The sequence below is a fragment of the Oncorhynchus clarkii genome, chromosome 11 (genome assembly GCF_045791955.1).
Source record: "Oncorhynchus clarkii lewisi isolate Uvic-CL-2024 chromosome 11, UVic_Ocla_1.0, whole genome shotgun sequence".
Classification (NCBI taxonomy): domain Eukaryota; kingdom Metazoa; phylum Chordata; class Actinopteri; order Salmoniformes; family Salmonidae; genus Oncorhynchus; species Oncorhynchus clarkii.
In genome coordinates, this window is record NC_092157.1 from 19,721,799 (window position 1) to 19,741,074 (window position 19,276).

At 41.5% G+C, this 19,276-nt stretch overlaps 2 protein-coding genes, 1 non-coding gene and 1 pseudogene across 4 annotated transcripts; 1 reads left to right on the forward strand and 3 right to left on the reverse strand.

The window, feature by feature from the left end:
- Window positions 1-301: 301 nt before the first annotated feature.
- On the reverse strand, window positions 302-2,243 carry LOC139420670 (NADH:ubiquinone oxidoreductase subunit B4). Its single transcript, XM_071170889.1, has 3 exons — window positions 2,048-2,243; window positions 1,343-1,486; window positions 302-468 (listed from the first exon to the last, which is right to left on the reverse strand). Exons 1-3 carry the CDS (start codon window positions 2,222-2,224, stop codon window positions 406-408), a joined length of 384 nt encoding a protein of 127 aa, XP_071026990.1. The 5' UTR covers window positions 2,225-2,243; the 3' UTR covers window positions 302-405.
- Window positions 2,244-12,832: 10,589 nt separating this feature from the next.
- On the reverse strand, window positions 12,833-14,884 carry LOC139420671 (proteasome maturation protein-like). 2 transcript variants are annotated; one of them, XM_071170891.1, is made up of 6 exons: window positions 14,829-14,884; window positions 13,895-13,995; window positions 13,720-13,780; window positions 13,462-13,563; window positions 13,241-13,334; window positions 12,833-13,068 (listed from the first exon to the last, which is right to left on the reverse strand). In XM_071170891.1, exons 1-6 carry the CDS (start codon window positions 14,829-14,831, stop codon window positions 13,001-13,003), a joined length of 429 nt encoding a protein of 142 aa, XP_071026992.1. In that variant the 5' UTR covers window positions 14,832-14,884; the 3' UTR covers window positions 12,833-13,000. The 2 variants fall into 2 exon arrangements, with proteins under 2 accessions (XP_071026992.1, XP_071026991.1); XM_071170890.1 differs by having other exon boundaries at window positions 14,461-14,854.
- A 209-nt stretch (window positions 14,885-15,093) lies between these two features.
- trnac-gca (transfer RNA cysteine (anticodon GCA)) lies at window positions 15,094-15,165 on the forward strand. Its single transcript has one exon. It is a non-coding gene; the product is annotated as a tRNA-Cys (tRNA).
- Window positions 15,166-16,381: 1,216 nt separating this feature from the next.
- On the reverse strand, window positions 16,382-17,546 carry LOC139420555 (protein MFI-like; annotated as a pseudogene).
- Between the last annotated feature and the right edge of the window lie 1,730 nt (window positions 17,547-19,276).

Genomic DNA, 19,276 nt, shown 5'->3' on the forward strand with positions numbered 1-19,276 from the left:
TACGTGGAAGGTTAGTGTCACTCCGCTGTCGCGCCGTGGAACACACCTTCAATGTCATTCATTCCTTTTCCTTAGAACGAATAGCCTCTTGTTGATTATCCCTTAGATATCACTCACAGCGTAATATTGAGTGCTTGGTTAATTTGGTCTATGCTCGTTTCTTTGACCAGTTCATTGATAAATTGCACTGGACAGAAATTAATGAATAAATACTCTGGAAGTCTTATTAGCGTGTTTTCATTACTCTGCTGCTCATGTCATTCTTAGCCCTTCGATGTTTGTAATTACAGGCAGACACTCATTTTGTTCTCAACAATAATGGAAGTTTTATTCAGTTACCAATAATAGATACACACTGACATTATCTCTACAACACTTTACATTGGAGGTCCGTGATGAGCAAACTCAGTAGGCGAGCTTGAACTTGCGATCGTAGGTCCCAGCTTTGATCTGCTCCTCCTTCTTGTCCTGGAGACAGAGGGGGGTTAGTGTGGTCCCCATGGCAACAGAGATGGCATCATCACCTAAGCAACCTACTCATCCTCCACTGCTTAGAATATGAATGAATGTCTCATGAATAAATACAGGGTCGTTTTTCTTCCTCTCAGTGGAAAAATAGCAGAGGAATTACAGCACAGTGTGACAATGGCACACTCAGTACCAAGGTCTCTGTGACATCTCTCTGATTCAGGCACAGATTCAGGGAGAGGATCTCAATAACAATGGAGGAAGGGTGCCATGTAGACTAAAATGTCACAGACACTACAGAGAATGGTTGCAGAGTATAAGATGAACTTAGACATGAGCAGCACATGTTCTTCCTCCTGACTATAGTTAGGTAGGCCTACTACATTCAAACAGGGCCATCAGACTGTGCCCACTAGTCATCTAACAGACACAAATGTAGCCTAATACGACAGTGATGTATGAGACCTCCGAGACAGTATTAAATCACTCTGTTCATTCATCTTAGCTCATCGACATGGTGAAGTGATCATTTTTTCATTATGGGGAGCGAATCTGCTTTGAAGCTTTGTCTGACAATAATATTTTTAAGGTTTCTCTCAAACATTTTTGTAAGATCAATCTTCAGCACACTACATAACAGTTGCAAATCAACCCCTAACCCTAGACCAAGGCAAAGGACTATTTCAGTATGATCAATATGGCAATAACTTCACCAAGCCCTGTGATGGGAGGAATGTCCACCTTATTGCTCAAATCTATTCAATCCCTTCATATCTAAATAAAGTGCCTTAGTATAGAGGCTATGGTGGATTTCGAATAGACCCCTAATGTCAGGAAATGAGCAGGATAAGGGGTTGTGTCATCTCATCCATACCCTGTCAGTCTTCAGTACGTAGTACAGGACGAAGAGGGGCACCACTCCGAAGAGCCCACCTAGCAGTGACGTCTTCTTGGTGGCTCTGAAGTGGTTGTAGGGGTTGGTGCGTGCGTACACCCAGCGTGTCAAGGCAGGGTCTTCCTGTAAACACAAAAGCAGCAGCATGTAAGTAAGCATTTCTTGGTAAGGTGTACAACAGTTGTATTCGGCACATGTGACAAATAAAAGTTGATGTCATTAATGATGGCCATTCTTTGAGAGTCGATGTCAGTCTTATTGCAGTCAACTACTACGCAGAGCAGAAACAGTTGAATGCAAACAGTCATGTCGTCCCAGAAAACATGTTACTGAATGCAACCCAAAATGGTTTAAATAGCAAAATGCCTATGAAATTCTAACATCAAGGTCACATCAACTAAAGTAGCAAACACCAGGCATCATAAAACCAGCTTGCCTAATGCCTAATGTTGCCTGTTGTTGGATTATAAATTAGCAAGATAGCTAGTTACGTAGATATACATAAGACGGCATTTGCTGAATAGCTCAAATGCCGAATGCAGGTACATTAACTTGTCGGGTCGGGTTCTCAGTCTGGCTAGCGAATGCTTGCTGGCTACCAAACGTTAGCATTACACTGGTGAACTGTGGGTCTGACATTAGCAAGCTAGCTAGCGTTAGCATGTTAACTCACTCTGTACTTACAATAAGCTCTTTTCTGTGGGGGTTGTTTAGCTGCATCTGATATTGTCTCTTCAGCTGAGCCCTTAAACCAGCCCTCTCCTCCTCGGCACGTCTCTGGTTCAGCGAAAGGTTGAAATATTCAGCTGGGTCCAACGTTTTTGGCCGAGTGGCCAAGGGCGCTTCTCGGTAGTCCGCCATGTTTGTGAGAAGAGACAAGCAACGTGATTGCCGCAAAATCTCGCGTTATCTCGTCCAGCAGTTATGTTTCCCATGGCAACACGAAGCATTCCAAAATCTAATCAAATCAAACTTTATTTGTCACATGCGACGAATAAAACAAGTGTAGACTTTACCGTGCAATGCTTACTTACAAGCCCCTAACCAACAGTGCAGTTCAAGAAGAAGAAAAGATTGACCAAGTAGACTCAAATAAAAAGTAATAACTAAAAGTAACACAATAGGAATAACAACAACGAGGCTATATACAGGGGTCACCGGTACCGATTCCACACCGGACTGTCAACTTTTGAGTGTCGAAAAATTTACACAAAGACTTCCAAACATCAAAGTCCAATATATATATTTTTTTACCTAGAGTGCTTTACAATATACATACAATATTTACCAGCAGCATACCACCCTGCATCCCATCGCTGGCTTGCTTCTGACGCTAAGAAGGGTTTGTCCTGGATGGGTGACCAGATGCTGCTGGAAGTGGTGTTGGATGGCCAGTAGGAAGCACCCTTTTTTCTGGTCTAAAACAAATCCCAATGCCCCAGGGTAGTGATTGGGGACATTTCCCTGTGTATGGTTCTGTCTTTTGGATGGGGCATTCACCGGGTTTCCTGACTCTCTGTGGTCACTAAAGATCCCATGGCACTTATTGTGAGAGTAGGGGTGTTAACCCTGATGTCCTGGCTAAAATCCCAATCTGGCCATCATACCATCATGGTCACCTAATCATCCCCATTTTACAATTGACTCATTCATCACTGTAACTCTTCCCCAGGTTGTTGCTGTAAATGACTTACCTGGTAAAATAAGGGTAAAAAAATGAATGTTCTAATACCATGACAATGCTTGAACCAAATCAGGAGACCACTTTTGAGAGGCCACTGGATTGAAACATAACATAGGCTACTTTGTAGCTAGTAAACATTTAATAAAGAATGTTTTTGGGAAAGCCTTTCCATCCACCAGAAGCGAGTTAAGCCTATCATTGGCATCGCTATGTTTTTCCTTTTCCTTAATTGTTTGACACCTAAAAGCAGTGATGGAAAAAGTACTCAATAGTCATACTTGAGTTAAAGTAAAGATACCTTAATAGAAAATGACTCAACTAAAAGTGAAAGTCACCCAGTAAAATACTACGAGTAAAAGTCTAAAAGTATTTGGTTTTAAATGTACTTAAGTATCAAAAGTAAATGGAACTGCTAAAATGTACTTAAGTATCAAAAGTAAAAGTTAAAACCATTTCAAATTCTGTATATTAAGCAAACCAGACAGCACAATTTATTATTATTGTTTTAATTGACAGATAGACATAATTTACAAACAAAATATGTATTTAGTGAGTCTGCCAGATCAGTGGCAGTAGGGATGACCAGGGATATTGTAACGGTTTTCTTGAGGTGAAGGAGAGGCGGACCAAAGCACAGCGTGGTTATTTTGATTCATGTTTAATTAAGCACTTCACATGAACAAACTAACAAAAACAAGCAACGTGAAAACCCAAAACAGTCCTATCTGGTGCAAACACAGAGACAGGAACAATCACCCACAAACACACAGTGAAACCCAGGCTACCTAAGTATGATTCTCAATCAGAGACAACTAATGACACATGCCTCTGATTGAGAACCATACTAGGCCGAAACATAGAAATACCCAAATCATAGAAAAACAAACATAGACTGCCCACCCCAACTCACACCCTGACCATACTAAATAATGACAAAACAAAGGAAATAAAGGTCAGAACGTGACAGATATTCTCTTGATAAGAGTGTGAAATTGACAATTTTCCTGTCAAAACACGAGTACTTTTAGGTGTCAGGGAAAACGTATGGAGTAAAAAGTACATTATTTTTTGGGGGGAATGTTGTGAAGTAAAAGTAAAAGTTGGCAAAAATATAAATAGTAAAGTACAGATACTCCAAAAAATGACTTAAGTAGTACTTTAAAGTATTTTTACTTTAGTACTTTTCACCACTGCCTAGACGTTTTACTTCATATGAGGCATGTCGTACCTTGCTTCAAAGTATCCTATAGCCAAAATCCCACCATAGAAACGTGGAGTCAATAATATTTTTAGAAAGACGTACTCATATGTGTTCTCCTGTTCTATTGGTTTTCTTTCAACTTTCTTTCATTGTCTAGCAACCAAAGGCATTATCCTAGTCATATTAGTAACCCATGATGGTTGTTGCATCTTTAAATCCCCCCCTTTCAAAATTTCGGGAAGGGATATTTCTGTCTGAAACCACTCGCATATGCGGTGTGCAATTTAAAGCAGTGTTTCAAGCAATTGCTTTTTGGAACGTTCAAGCCTAGGCCTACCGTCATGTGTACATTGCTGCGCCTAAAATGTGAAGAAATTATAATAATAATTTATCAACATTTTAAGCTAAACATTCTGACCTGTTCAATCAGCCTTATTAATTGATATGGCATATACTTCCACTACAGCACTTTGATAGGTATCAGTGGGGATTAAGAAGTGAGTATACCCAAAGCCCTCTGAAAAATTAGGGGCTATACTGTGTATACCCTCCACTACAACACTGGATATCATGGCACACCCATTATGTATCCAGTCATTGTATTGTTTCCCTAGTAGCATAGCTGTGGGAAGTAGTTTGGGGGTGGGGGTGCTGCATTATAGATATACAGTACCAGTCAAAAGTTAGGACCCACCTACTCATTCAAGGGTTATTCTTTATTTTTATATTTTCTACATTGTAGAATAATAGTGCAGAGGTCAAAATGACGAAATAACACATATGGAATCCTGTAGTGACCAAAAAAGTGTTAAACAAATACAAATATATTTTACTTATTTGGGATTCTTCAAAGCCACCCTTTGCTTCGATGACAGCTTTGCACACTCTTGGCATTCTCTTAACCAGCATCACCAGGAATGCTTTTCCAACAGTATTGAAGGAGTTCCCACATATGCCAAGCACTTGTTGGCTGCTTTTCCTTCACTCTGTGGTCCAACTCATCCCAAACCATCTCAATTGACTTGCCTAGTTAAATAAAAGGTTCAATTAAATTACATTTGGGTTGAGGTCGGGTGATTGTGGAGGCCAGGTCATCTGATGCAGCACTCCAACTCTCTCATTCTTGGTCAAATAGCCCTTACACAGCCTGGAGGTGTGTTGGGTCATTGTCCTGTTGAAAAACAAATGACAGTTCCACTAAGTGCAAACCAGATTGGATGGCATATTGCTGCGGTAGCCATGCTGGTTAAGTGTGCCTTGAGTTCTAAAGCACCCACACACCATCAAACCTCCTCCTCCATGTTTCACGGTGGGAACCACACATGCGGAGATCATCCGTTCACCTATTCTGCGTCTCAGAAGGACACTGTGGTTGGAAACCAAAAATCTCCAATTTAGACTCATCAAAATAAAGGACAGATTTCCACCAGTCTAATGTCCATTGCTCATGTTTCTTGGCCCAAGCAAGTATCTTCTTCTTATTGGTGTCCTTTAGTAGTGGCTTCTTTGCAGCAATTCGACCATGAAGGCCTGATTCATGCAGGCTCCTCTGAACAGTTGACGTTGAGATGTGTGTGTTACTTGAACTCCGTGAAGCATTTATTTGCGCTGCAATTTCTGAGGCTGGTAACTCTAATTAACTTATCCTCTGCAGCAGAGGTAACTCTGGGTCTTCCTTTCCTGTGGCGGTCCTCATGAGAGCCAGTTTCATCATAGCGCTTGATGGTTGTTGAGACTGCACTTGGAGAAACTTTCAAAGTTCTTGAAATGTTTTGGATTGACTGACCTTCATGTTTTAAAGTAATGACGGATTGTCATTTCTCTTATTTTAGCTGTTCGGGCCATAATAGGGACTTGGTCTTTCTCCAAATAGGGCTATCTTCTGTATACCGCCCCTACCTTGTCACAACACAATTAATTGGCTCAAACACACTGAGGAAAGAAATTCCGCAAATTAACTTTTAATAAGGTTTTTGTCTGTTAATTGAAATGCATTCCAGGTGACTACCTCATGAAGCTGGTTGCGAGAATGCCAAGATTGTGCAAAGCTGTCATCAAGGCAAAGGGTGGCTACTTTGAAGAATCTCAAATATATTTTGATTTGTATAACACTTTTTTGGTTACTACATGATTCCATATGTGTTATTTGATAGTTTTGATGTCTTCACTATTATTCTACAATGTAGAAAATAGTAAAAATAAATAAAAACCTTTGAATCAGTAGGTGTGTCCAAACTTTTGACAGGTTACTGTACATATACGCTCTGGAAAAACTTAAGAGACCACTGCAAAATGATCAATTTCTCTGATTTTACTATTTATAGGTATGTGTTTGGGTAAAATTAACATTTTAGTTTTTTTCTATAAACTACTGACAACATTTCTCTCAAATTTAGAGCATTTATTTGCAGAAAATGACAACAACACAAAAGTAATGTTTTAACTTAGGAAGGGTTCAGAAATCAATATTTGGAATAACCCTGATTTTCAATCATAGCTTTCAGGCATCTTGACATGCTCTCCACCAGTCTTTCACATTGACTTTGGGTGACTTCATGCCACTCCTGGTGCAAAAATTGAAGCAGCTCGTTAACATCAGTAATGTGTTGTTTAAGAACTTATTTTCTTTGCATTATTCGAGGTCTGACAACACTGCATATTTTTTGTTATTTTGACCAGTCTGCAAATAAATGCTCCAAATGACAGTATTTTCATTAGGAATTTGGGAGAAATATCAGTGGTTTATAGAATAAAACAAAAATGTTCATTTTACCCAAACACATACCCATACATAGTAAAACCAGAGAAACTGATATAGTGCATTCGGAAAGTATTCAACCCCTTCACTTTTTCCACATTTTGTTACATTACAGCCTTATCCTAAAATGTATTTACATGTTTTTTCCTCATCAATCTACACACAATACTCTATAATGAGAGGAAAAACTTTTTTTAAAATAAAAAATGAAATATGACAATTACATAAGTATTTAGACCCTTTTACTCAGTACTTTGTTGAAGCACCTTTGCATGCGATTACAGCCTTGAGTCATATTGGGTATGACGCTACAAGTTTGGCACACCTGTATTTGGTGAATTTCTCCCATTCTTCTCTGAAGATCCTCTTAAACACTGTCAGGTTGAATTGGGAGTGTCGCTGCACAGCTACTTTCTGGTCTCTCCAGAGATGTTCAATCGGGTTCAAGTCCGGGCTCCTGCTGAGCCACTCATGGATATTCAGAGACTTGTCTTGAAGCCACTTCTGTATTGTCTTGGCTGTGTGTTGAGGGTCATTGTCCTGTTGGAAGGTGAACCTTCACCCCATGTCTGAGGTCCTGAGCACTTTGGATCTGGTTTTCATCAAGGATCTCTGTACCATGCTCCGTTCATCTTTCCCTCAATCCTGACAAGTCTTCCAGTCATTTCGGCTGAAAAAATCCTCACAGCATGATGCTGCCACCACCCTACTTCACCGTAGGGATGATATTGGCCAGGTGATGAGGAGTGCCTGGTTTGCTCCAGACGTGACGCTTGGCATTCAGGCCAAATAGTTCAATTTCGGTTTCATCACACCAGAGAATCTTGTTTCTCATGGTCTGAGTCCTTTAGGTGCCTTTTGGCAAACTCCAAGCGGGCAGTCATGTAACTTTTACTGAGGAGTGGCTTCCATCTGGCCACTCTACCATAAAGTCCTGATTGGTGGAACGCTGCAGAGATGGTTGTCCTTTTGGAAGGTTTTCCCATCTCCACAGAGGAACTCTGGAGCTCTGTCATCGTGATCATCAGGTTCTTAGTCACCTCTCCCCCTGATTGCTCAGTTTGGCCAGGTGGCCAGCTCTAGGAAGAGACTTGGTGGTTCCAAACTTCTTCCATTTAAGAATGATGGAGGCCACTGTGTTCTTGGGAACCTTCAATGCTGCTGACATGTTTTGGTACACTTCTCCAGATCTGTGGCTCGACACAATCCTGTCTCATAGCTCTACGGACAGTTCCTTCGACCTCAAGACTTGGTTTTTGCTCTGACATGCACTGTCAACTGTGGGACTTTATATAGACAGGTGTGTGCCTTTCCAAATCATGTCCAATCAATTGAATTCACCACAGATGGACTCCAATCAAGTTGTAGAAACTAGAGGTCGACCGATTATGATTTTTCAACGCCGATATCGATTATTGGAGGACCAAAAAAAGTAATAATGACAATTACGACAATACTGAATGAACACTTGTTATAACTTAATATAATACATAAATAAAACCAATTTAGCCTCAAATAAATAATGAAACATATTCAATTTGGTTTAAATAATGCAAAAACAAAGTGTTGGAGAAGAAAGTAAAAGTGCAATATGTGCCATGTAAGAAAGCTAACGTTTAAGTTCCTTGCTCAGAAAATGAGAACAGGCATGCAGAGCAAGGGGAACAAGGGGAACAACTACTCCAAGTCTCAGAGCGAGTGACGTTTGAAACTCTATTAGCGCGCACCCCGCTAACTAGCTAGCCATTTCACATCGTTTACACCAGCCTAATCTCGGGAGTTGATAGACTTGAAGTCATAAACAGCGCAATGCTTGAAGCACAGCAAAGAACTGCTGGCAAAACGCACAAAAGTGCTGTTTGAATGAATACTTGCGAGCCTGCTGGTGCCTACCATCGCTCAGTCAGACTGCTCTATCAAATCATAGACTTAATTATAACATAATAACACACAGAAATACGAGCCTTAGGTCAATAATATGGTCGAATCCGGAAACTATCATTTCGAAAACAAAACGTTTATTCTTTCAGTGAAATACAGATATTTAAGTCTAAATATTGCTTTTACATAGCATAATGTTATGTCATAATTATGTACAATTCTGGCAAATTAGTTCGCAACGAGCTAGGCGGCCCAAACTGTTGCATATACCCAGACTCTGCGTGCAATGAACGCAAGAGAAGTGACACAATTTCACCTAGTACATTTTTTTCCCACCTTTATTTAACCAGGTAGGCTAGTTGAGAACAAGTTCTCATTTGCAACTGCGACCTGGCCAAGATAAAGCGTAGCAATTCGACACATGCAACAACACACAGTTACACATGGAATAAACAAAACATACAGTCAATAATACAGTAGAACAAAAGAAAACAAAAAGTCTATATACAGTGAGTGCAAATGAGGTAAGTTAAGGAAATAAATAGGCCATGCTGGCGAAGTAATTACAATATAGCAATTAAACACTGGAATTGTAGATTGGCAGAAGATTAATGTGCAGGTAGAGATACTGGGGTGCAAAGGAGCAAAAAAATAAATAAAATAAATACCAGTATGGGGATGAGGTAGGTAGATAGATGAACTGTTTACAGATGGGCTATGTACAGGTGCAGTGATCTGTAACCAGCTCTGACTGCTGGTGCTTAAAGCTAGTGAGGGAGATGTGAGTCTCCAGCTTCAGAGATTTTTGCAATTCGTTCCAGTCATGGGCAGCAGAGAACTGGAAGGAAAGACGACCAAAGGAGGAATTGGCTTTGTGGGTGACCAGTGAGATATTTGGTCAATAACAAAAGTTTATCTCAATACTTTGTTATATACCCTTTGTTGGCAATGACAGATGTCAAATGTTTTCTGTAAGTCTTCACAAGGTTTTCACACACTGTTGCTTGTATTTTGGCCCATTCCTCCATGCAGATCTCCTCTAGAGCAGTGATGTTTTGGGGCTGTTGCTGGGAAACACGGACTTTCAACTCCCTCAAAGATTTTCTATGGGGTTGAGATCTGGAGACTAGCTAGGCCACTCCAGGACCTTGAAATGCTTCTTACGAAGTCACTCCTTCGTTGCCCGGGCGGTGTGTTTGGGATCATTGTCATGTTGAAAGACCCAGCCACGTTTCATCTTCAATGCCCTTGCTGATGGAAGGTTTTCACTCAAAATCTCACGATACATGGCCCCATTCATTCTTTCCTTTACACGGATCAGTCGTACTGGTCCCTTTGCAGAAAAACAGCCCCAAAGCATGATGTTTCCACCCCCATGCTTCACAGTAGGTATGGTGTTCTTTGGATGCAACTCAGCATTTTTTGTCCTCCAAACGCGAGTTGAGTTTTTACCAAAAAGTTATATTTTGGTTTATTCTGACCATATGACATTCTCCCAATCTTCTTCTGGATCATCCAAATGCTCTCTAGCAAAATTCAGACGGGCCTGGACATGTACTGGCTTAAGCAGGGGGACACGTCTGGAACTGCAGGATTTGAGTCCCTGGCGGCGTAGTGTGTTACTGATGGTAGGCTTTGTTACTTTGGTCCCAGCTCTCTGCAGGTCATTCACTAGGTCCCCCCGTGTGGTTCTGGGATTTTTGCTCACCGTTCTTGTGATCATTTTGAACCCACAGGGTGAGATCTTGCGTGGAGCCCCAGATTTAGGGAGATTATCAGTGGTCTTGTATGTCTTCCATTTCCTTATAATTACTCCCACAGTTGATTTCTTCAAACCAAGCTGATTACCTATTGCAGATTCAGTCTTCCCAGCCTGGTGCAGGTCTACAATTTTGTTTCTGGTGTCTTTTGACAGCTCTTTGGTCTTGGCCATAGTGGAGTTTGGAGTGTGACTGTTTGAGGTTGTGGACAGGTGTATTTTATACTGATAACAAGTTCAAACAGGTGCCATTAATACAGGTAACGAGTGGAGGACAGAGGAGCTTCTTAAAGAAGAAGTTACAGGTCTGTGAGAGCCAGAAATCTTGCTTGTTTGTAGGTGACCAAATACTTATTTTCCACCATAATTTGCAAATAAATGCATAAAAAATCCTACAATGTGATTTTTTTTCTCATTTTGTCTGTCATAGTTGAAGTGTACCTATGATGAGAATTACAGGCCTCATCTTTTTAAGTGGGAGAACTTACAATTGGTGGCTGACTAAATACTTTTTTGCCCCACTGTATATCTGCTGGAGCGCGTGCTACGAGTGGGTGCTGCTATGGTGACCAGTGAGCTGAGATAAGGCGGGGCTTTACCTAGCAGAAACTTGTAGATAACCTGTAGCCAGTGTATTTGGCGACGAGTATGAAGCGAGGGCGAACCAACGAGAGAGTACAGGTCGCAATGGTGGGTAGTGTATGGGGCTTTGGTGACAAAAGAATGGCACTGTGATAGACTGCATCCAGTTTGTTGAGTAGAGTGTTGGAAGCTATTTTATAGATGACATCACCGAAGTCGAGGATCGGAAGAATGGTCAGTTTTACGAGGGTATGTTTGCCAGCATGAGTGAAGGATGCTTTGTTACAATATAGGAATGTTGGATTGCCGATGCTCAATGTGAGTCTGCTTTTTTCACAAATGGCTTTTGTTAAATCATCCCCTGTTTGGCGAAGTTGGCTGTCTTTTTAAGGAAGAAATAGTCTTCACACAGTTTGCAATGAGCTAGGCGGCCCAAACTGCTGCATATACCCTGACTCCGAGAGTCCAAGAGAAGTGACACAATTTCCCGAGTTAAAAGACATTCATGTTAGCAGGCAATATTAACTAAATATGCAGGTTTAAAAATATTTACTTGTATTGATTTTAAGAAAGGCATTGATGTTTATGGTTAGGTACACGCTGGAGCAACGACAGTACTTTTTCGCAAATGCGCACCAATTATATGCAACGCAGGACACGCTAGATAAACTAGTAATATCATCAACCATGTGTAGTTAACTAGTGACTATGATTGATTGTTTTTCATAAGATAAGTTTAATGCTAGCTAGAAACTTACCTTGGCTTCTTACTGCATTCGCGTAACAGGCCGGCTCCTCGTGGAGTGCAATGTAATCAGGTGGTTAGAGCGTTGGACTAGTTAACCTTAAGGTTGAAGATTGAATCCCCGAGCTGACAAGGTAAATCTGTTAACCCAACGTTCCTAGGCCGTCATTGAAAATAAGAATGTGTTAGCTGACTTGCCTAGTTATTATTAAGGTGTGGGACCTGCAGATTGAAAGGTGCAGCTACATACTGCGCAGCCACACTAGTGTAGACAGTGTAGAGTTCCTCCCCTCCTCTGCTCACCTCTTCAGCTGATAAGTCCCTGTCCCCATGGGACACCTGTGTACTCAAGACACTCTACGCAGCTCCATTAACCATGCTTCCTTCAGCAACGCCGGCGACTTGCGAATCTTGTTGTGCTTTCATGCTATGTGAAATCAGGACGTGCTCACCATAGAGAGTCTAGCAACGAGGTGGATTTCAGCCCGTCTTGCCGGATGCTGGCGATTGCAGGGCATGACGGTAAGGTGAAGGTGGTGGATCTGGTGTCCTCACAGGTGGCGGGTGTGCTGAAGCACGAGGGCGCTGTGCAGTGTTGTTTTGATCACAAGGGGGAGTACTTACTGTCAGGGGCATCTGACGAACAGATGTGTGTGGTCATGATGGATAAGATAAATCATTAGAGAGTTAAACATACACACAATCAATGTACCAAATAAGGACCACTAACCATAGCTCATTGCAACAAATCTTGCCTTTGTATGAACAATAAAAAAACTTTGATGCATCGTGTGCTTCGGTGTGTATTTCTAGAAATTAAGTACAACAAAAACATTACCACACCAGCAATAAATCAATATCATGGTTGAGTTACAGGATTTATTAGAAACAAAAGAATCCAATGATACAAAAGTTTTGAGTGCGGTCTCACATGAGGAAGTAAGTGACCATCTCTAAAGCAGATGCATTGTCACACGGTAACTAGTTAACAGCGGGTAAACACAAACGTCCTGGGGTCGGACGGCTCTTACATCATGCCCAGCTTGTACTCCACCATGACGTGGGGCTCACCCATCATCTCACTCTGGGCTGGATCTGCAAGGAGATGGACACAAAATGGTGGTGAACATGGTTGTTCACATCAGAAAAACAACATAGACGTGAGTTCTCATCAGCTTCACTTCAACTGTGTTCCCTGTTGGCTTTAGTTCCTGATCATTTTTCTGCTCTCCTTCTTTGTAGAAAACCTATTGTTAGTGTGTCTTACCGTTGAGGATGTCCTCAAAGCTGATGCTCTCATCGTTCCCTTTGAGAGTGTCCAGAGCCAGGTGTGAGCTCTGCAGGAATGGCAGGCGCTGGATCTGAGATGGGGAGGAAAGAGGGAAGGTATATGTTGGAAAGTGATTTATTGCAATTGCTCAGACACTGTTCCTTGTTTTCAATGAAGATCAGAGATATGCTATTGTGTGTGAGATAGTGTGTGTATACCTGTCTGGCTGCCCTGTACTCCATCTGTAGTTTGAGGGGAGCGTGGAGGCCCTGGATGTTTCTGAGGTTAGAGAAGTTCATCTTGTCCTGGTTCAGCTGAAACTGCAGGGAGGGGAGAAAACACTCAATGCTGGAGCTAAAGTAGCAGAGATGGTTAGGAGATAAATGCCTGAAGACTTGTATTAACTCCCAGAAAAGATGCATAGACTGTAGCTCAGTAAAACAGGACCTTGTGTGTCAAATGTGTTGGTCACTCACGTTCTTTTCTGAAAGCTCCAACGCATGGCTGGGAAGCAGCTCATTTTTCACTCTGCTAAATCTGAGAGAAAAACAGAGGGAGAGGAGAAAACGGCAGTTATATCAAAAACTGATAGTTTAGCTAGTTACATACTTTGAGTTAAATGAGTGTCCAACACAGAGACAGTACTCTCACCCGCTCCTGAGTGTGTCCTGAACGCCATAAGCCCCAACCTGTGGACCCATGCCCGTCACCGGTACACTGTCCTTCAGCTGTGATCTGAGTCCACGGGTATTCTGGTGACGAACAACAGAACACAACTCGATTAGAATTATAACAGAGGCATAGTAACACTTTACTGCAACCCAAACAACCAAGTTAACGTCAGCGAATTGCTACATTGTTAGTTGTCACGAAACAAAAGACAGGCCGGATGATAATTGGCGCGTTGCTATGTAGCTAACGTTAGCTAGCTAATGGTCTAACCTCACCAAAGGTGATCGTGATTTATTTTAGAATGCATGTCTGCTTTGATGCCTCACTCAATTAGAAAGTCTGTGTGTTTTCGCTGGCGCTGTAGTAGTCATACAATAATACACATTGTCATTATTCACTTTTTTTCTCGAAATAATTTAAATTGGAAGAGGTAGTGAAGAGTTGAGGCGTTACCATACATTCTAAATTAGACATTCACCCACTTATGGAAACACCATCGCTATCAGCAAAGAACATTGGAATTATGGCCTATCCTGTTAGCATACAGCCACTGCTCTGCCTGTCCCGTCCTTTCCGCCCGTCTCGCTCTGCTTGCTTCTCCAGCTTCTGTTGAGGCTTTCGGCTTCTGATTTGTTTTTCGCGTAAGTTAGATACATTAACCAAACAGAGATATCTAGCTAACGTTGGCTCCCTCATCGCTGCTAGTTAGCGTTAGCTAGCTCCTCGCTCACTGGCACGAGTGACTAAGTTACTCGAAATCAAAACGTCTCTACAAATACAGCTAGTAATAAAGGTCCAGAACCCCACGATTCATTGGTATTTCATATAAACAATATAGTTAACTCGCACAAACATCAACTTTACACATTTACTGTATTAATTAAACAACAAATGTTGCTAATATGATAGCTACCATTGTCGCTCTGATGAGGCTGTTTTCACTTTCAGTTAAAAAAAACTTCCGGTTGGGGTTGCGTTAGTTTTACGACACATCCGAATCAGATGAAAGAAATGCAACCAGGCTAGTAGAAGGAAATAAAAAAGGAAAGTACGTTTACCGTTGTCTAAACTATTGTTGCATTGTTATTTACATATATTAGTATATGGTTTATAATACTTTATATACAGTTAGGTAGATGTGTCTTTAAATATGAATTAAGTTTCAAACATTGTAGGTTGGGGGTATAGCTCAGTGGTAGAGCATTTGACTGCAGATCAAGAGGTCCCCGGTTCAAATCCGGGTGCCCCCTCATTTTTGTGTGTCCTTCTTTGAGTGATAATTTGAACATTAATAGGTTTAACATTTCGACGCACATTGTGTCTGGTTTACCTACATCTGTTGTCCTTAGACTTATTACAATTTGTTAAACGGTGGTGTAGAAAAAATATAGAATCCACACTTATGACTACAAATATATCAAATGTAGTATCAACATAAAGTGACATTCACCACTTTGTTTAAATTCTCTTCACATTTAATTGAATCTCACTGCATACGGTCAGGGTTTAGTAGTCTCTGTTAGTCTGTATTGCAACTTTCTGGTCTGGTCAGTGATATAGTCAGTCAGCCAGCCATCAGTCAGAGAGATTGGCCTGGAGCGTTCTGACTTGATGAGGCTGGAGGATACGGAGCTGACTGAACTGAGCTGCACTTCCTAACCTGCCAAAGGTATGACCATATTAGAGACACATTTTCCCTCAGACTACACATATCCACAAAGAATTTGAAAACAAACCCAATTTTGATAAACTCCCATATATACTGGGTGAAATACCACAGTGTGCCATCACAGCAGCAATATTTGTGACCTGTTGCCACAAGAAAATGGCAACCAATGAAGAACAAACACCATTGTAAATACAACCCATATTTATGTTTATTTATTTTCCCTTTTGTACTTTGTACTAACTATTTGCACATCGTTACAACACTGTATAAAGACATAATATGACATTTGAAATGTCTTTATTCTTTTGGAACTTTTGTGAGTGTAATGTTGCTGTTAATTTGTATTGTTTATTTCACTTATGTTTATTATCCACTTCACTTGCTTTGGCAATGTTAACATATGTTTCCCATGCCATTAAAGCCTTTAAAATCGAAATTGATAAAGAGAGAAAGAGTTGTTACTCCGTTTGACCACAGGGGGATGCTATAATCCCGTTTGGTTATAATGTGCCATAACTCAAGGAATAAATCATTGTACCTTTGCAAGACTCAGAGGAATTACTGGTGCACACATTCCTCCAGTCATGAATATACCTGCAGAAATGTGAAAAAACATTGTTGCTTTGGGTACACTGCATTGCAGCTGTCTCAACGAATTGAGGCAACTCAATATTAGGAAGATGTTAATAATGTTTGGTATACTCAGTGTAGATTAGCAATAATGACACTGTTTGAGGCATACAGATCAGCGAATATCATAGTGAGTGGTGCTATTGCAGGTAAGGATGCTCACTAACTCACATCTGCTTCAGCCACTTGATCTCCCTCCTCCTCTTCACGTGCTGCTGACTGCAGTTTGGAATGGTGGAACTCCACCTTCCTGCCATTGGTCTCCAATGTGATGATGTCACCTAACAGAGCAACCTGAACCAATAGACTTCTCAAATTATAATCTTCTTTCACAGAGGGGCTGAGTACTGGACTAAAGCAATGATGACAACATAGTATCTCTTCGCGGTTCCAACCATATCATACCGAACAAACCCATATACGATATAGTGTGATATCATTGGGTCTGAACTTCTGCCCCACCTTCACAGAGAGCAGTCTCCAGCCGTTGTTCTCTATGTGGCAGTACCAGCCAGCCTGTTCGTCCTGCACCAGGGGCCTCTGGTTGTATTTTTGCCTGGGGACGGGCCTCCTGCCTGGGGGAGGGTGTGTATCCTTTGGGGCTATTGGCACACATGTCCAGGATGGGTCGTGGGTGTAGATCTAAATAGTAGATCTTATAGTGGACGCTCGGTGGAAAGATGGTCTATGTGGGAAAGGACAAACAAATCTCACATTAGCATGCACACATCTATTTGTATTGCATAAATCATCACAGATAGCTTTTAAAATAAATTCCGGCACAAGTATTTTGAGTGATAGGTATTTTTTCTGCATTTTTAGCACTGTCAAAATGAACACCCCTCCCAGTCTGAATCTGATTTGGACTCCTGCCGCAGCATCCAGAATATCTCTCTGCAATAACAACCATTGTACCATTCATAATGGTCAATGTATGTGTGTGTGTGTGTGTGTGTAGGGTGCTACCTCACTGGGATTTACTTTTTTGAGCAGGAGTCGAGGGTCTCCCTGGTTAAAGAACCTCACAAGGTTCTTGAAGTACTAGAAAACGCGTGTATCCTACATATAGGAGATGGAGTGGTTACACAGTCTGTGTGTGAGTGTGTGTGTGTGCCTGTGTTTGTGTGTGTGTGCCTGTGTGTGTCGTATTGTGGTGCCACCCACCACGTGTCTTCTCCAAGTCCTCTGTATCATCCTGGCAACCCTGTGGTAGACCCTCTGAGGCCGGCGGTCCAGCTCCATTGTATCCTCCCCTGCAGGAGGGTCCTCCACTGGGGAGGAAGTTGGGGCTGATGGTTTGCTGATGTCAACGTTGTGAACAGAGTGCGCCATGGTGGCGGTGAGGTTATGGTATGGGCAGGCATAAGCTACGGACAACGAACACAATTGCATTTTATCGATGGCAATTTGAAATCACAGAGATACCATGACGAGATCATGAGGCCCATTGTCGTACCATTCATCTTCCACCATCACCTCATGTTTCAGCATTTTAATGCACGGCACCATGTTGCAAGGATCTACACACAATTCCTGGAAGCTGAAAATGTCCCAGTTTTTCCATGGCCTGCACTCACAAGACATGTCATCCATTGAGCATATTTGGGATGCTCTGGACCGACGTGTACGACAGCGTGTTCCAGTTCCTGCCAATATCCAGCAACTTCACACAGCCATTGAAGAGGAGTGGGACAACATTCCACAGGCCACAATCAACAGCCTGATCAACTCTATGTGAAGGAGATGTGTCGCGCTGCATGAGGCAAATGGTGGTCACACGAGATACTGGCTGGTTTTCTGATCCACGCCCCTACCTTTTTTTAAGGTATCTGTGACCAATGGATGCATATCTGTCTTCCCAGTCATGTGAAATCCATAGATCAGGGCCTAATGAATTTATTTCAATTGTCTGATTTCCTTAAATGAACTGTAACTCAGCAAAATCTTTGAAATTGTAGCATGTTGCGTTTATATTTTTGTTCAGTATACAAAATGTAATATCTCAGCAAAGACCTACAGACATGAAGCAAAGTACGCTGTGCTTCTGAGAATGTGTTTTATCAGTTAATCTCTAAAAGCCATGTATATTTTACCCCCTTAACATTTACCTGTTTGCGTAAAGTCATCTAGTTACCAATTAACATGGGCATGGCAGAGTGTGTCATTATAAAAATAAAAGAACAGAAAAGAATGAAACTTGAGATGAGAGAAAAAGGGAGAAAAGATCTGAGCCTGTGATAAAACATTTTTTGTCTCCATGTCAAAACACGCTGACATACAGTACCAATCAAAAGTTTGGACACCTACTCATTCAAGGGTTTTTCTTTGTTTTTACTAGTTTCTACATTGTAGAATAATAGTGAATACATGAAAACTATGAAATAACACATATGGAATCATGTAGTAACCAAAAAAGTGTTAAACAAATCAAAATATATTTTATATTTGAGATTCTTCAAAGTAGCCTTTGCCTTGATGACAGCTTTGGACACTTGGCATTCTCTCAATCAGCTTCACCTGGAATGATTTTCCAACAGTCTTGAAGGAGTTCCCACATATACTGAGCACTTGTTGGCTGATTTCCCTTCATTCTGCGGTCCAACTCATCCCAACCATCTCAATTCGGTTGAGGTTGGGTGATTATGGAGGCCAGGTCATCTGATGCAGCACTCCATCCCTCTCCTTCTTGGTCAAATAACCTGGAGCTGTGTTGGGTCATTGTCCTGTTGAAAAACAAATGATCACAAACAAAGCACAAACCAGATGGGATGGCGTATCGCTGCAGAATGCTGTGGTAGCCATGCTGGTTAAGTGTGCCTTGAATTCTAAGTAAATCACTGACAGTGTCACCACCTTTTGGTTTCACCACCTCCTCCTCCATGCGTCACGGTGGGAACCACACATGCTGAGATCACCCGTTCACATACTCTGCGTCTCACAAAGACACAGCGGTTGAAACCAAAAATCTCAAATTTGGACTAATCAGACCGGTCTAATGTCCATTGCTCATGTTTCTTGGCCCAAGCAAGTCTTCTTCTTATTGATGTCCTTTAGTAGTGGTT

Bases quoted from the DNA above. Each gene is read 5' to 3' on its own strand.
- LOC139420670 (XM_071170889.1), bottom strand. From the start codon at position 2,224: ATGGCGGACTACCGAGAAGCGCCCTTGGCCACTCGGCCAAAAACGTTG. The intron at 1,487-2,047 runs GTAAGTACAGAG...TTGTGTTTACAG, and splicing joins CCCACAGAAAAGAGCTTATT to GAAGACCCTGCCTTGACACG. The intron at 469-1,342 runs GTATGGATGAGA...CTCTGTCTCCAG, and splicing joins ACGTACTGAAGACTGACAGG to GACAAGAAGGAGGAGCAGAT.
- LOC139420671 (XM_071170890.1), bottom strand. From the start codon at position 14,571: ATGTATCTAACTTACGCGAAAAACAAATCAGAAGCCGAAAGCCTCAAC. The intron at 13,781-13,894 runs GTGAGAGTACTG...TTTTTCTCTCAG, and splicing joins CAGGACACACTCAGGAGCGG to ATTTAGCAGAGTGAAAAATG. The intron at 13,069-13,240 runs GTAAGACACACT...ATCTCCTTGCAG, and splicing joins CTTTGAGGACATCCTCAACG to ATCCAGCCCAGAGTGAGATG.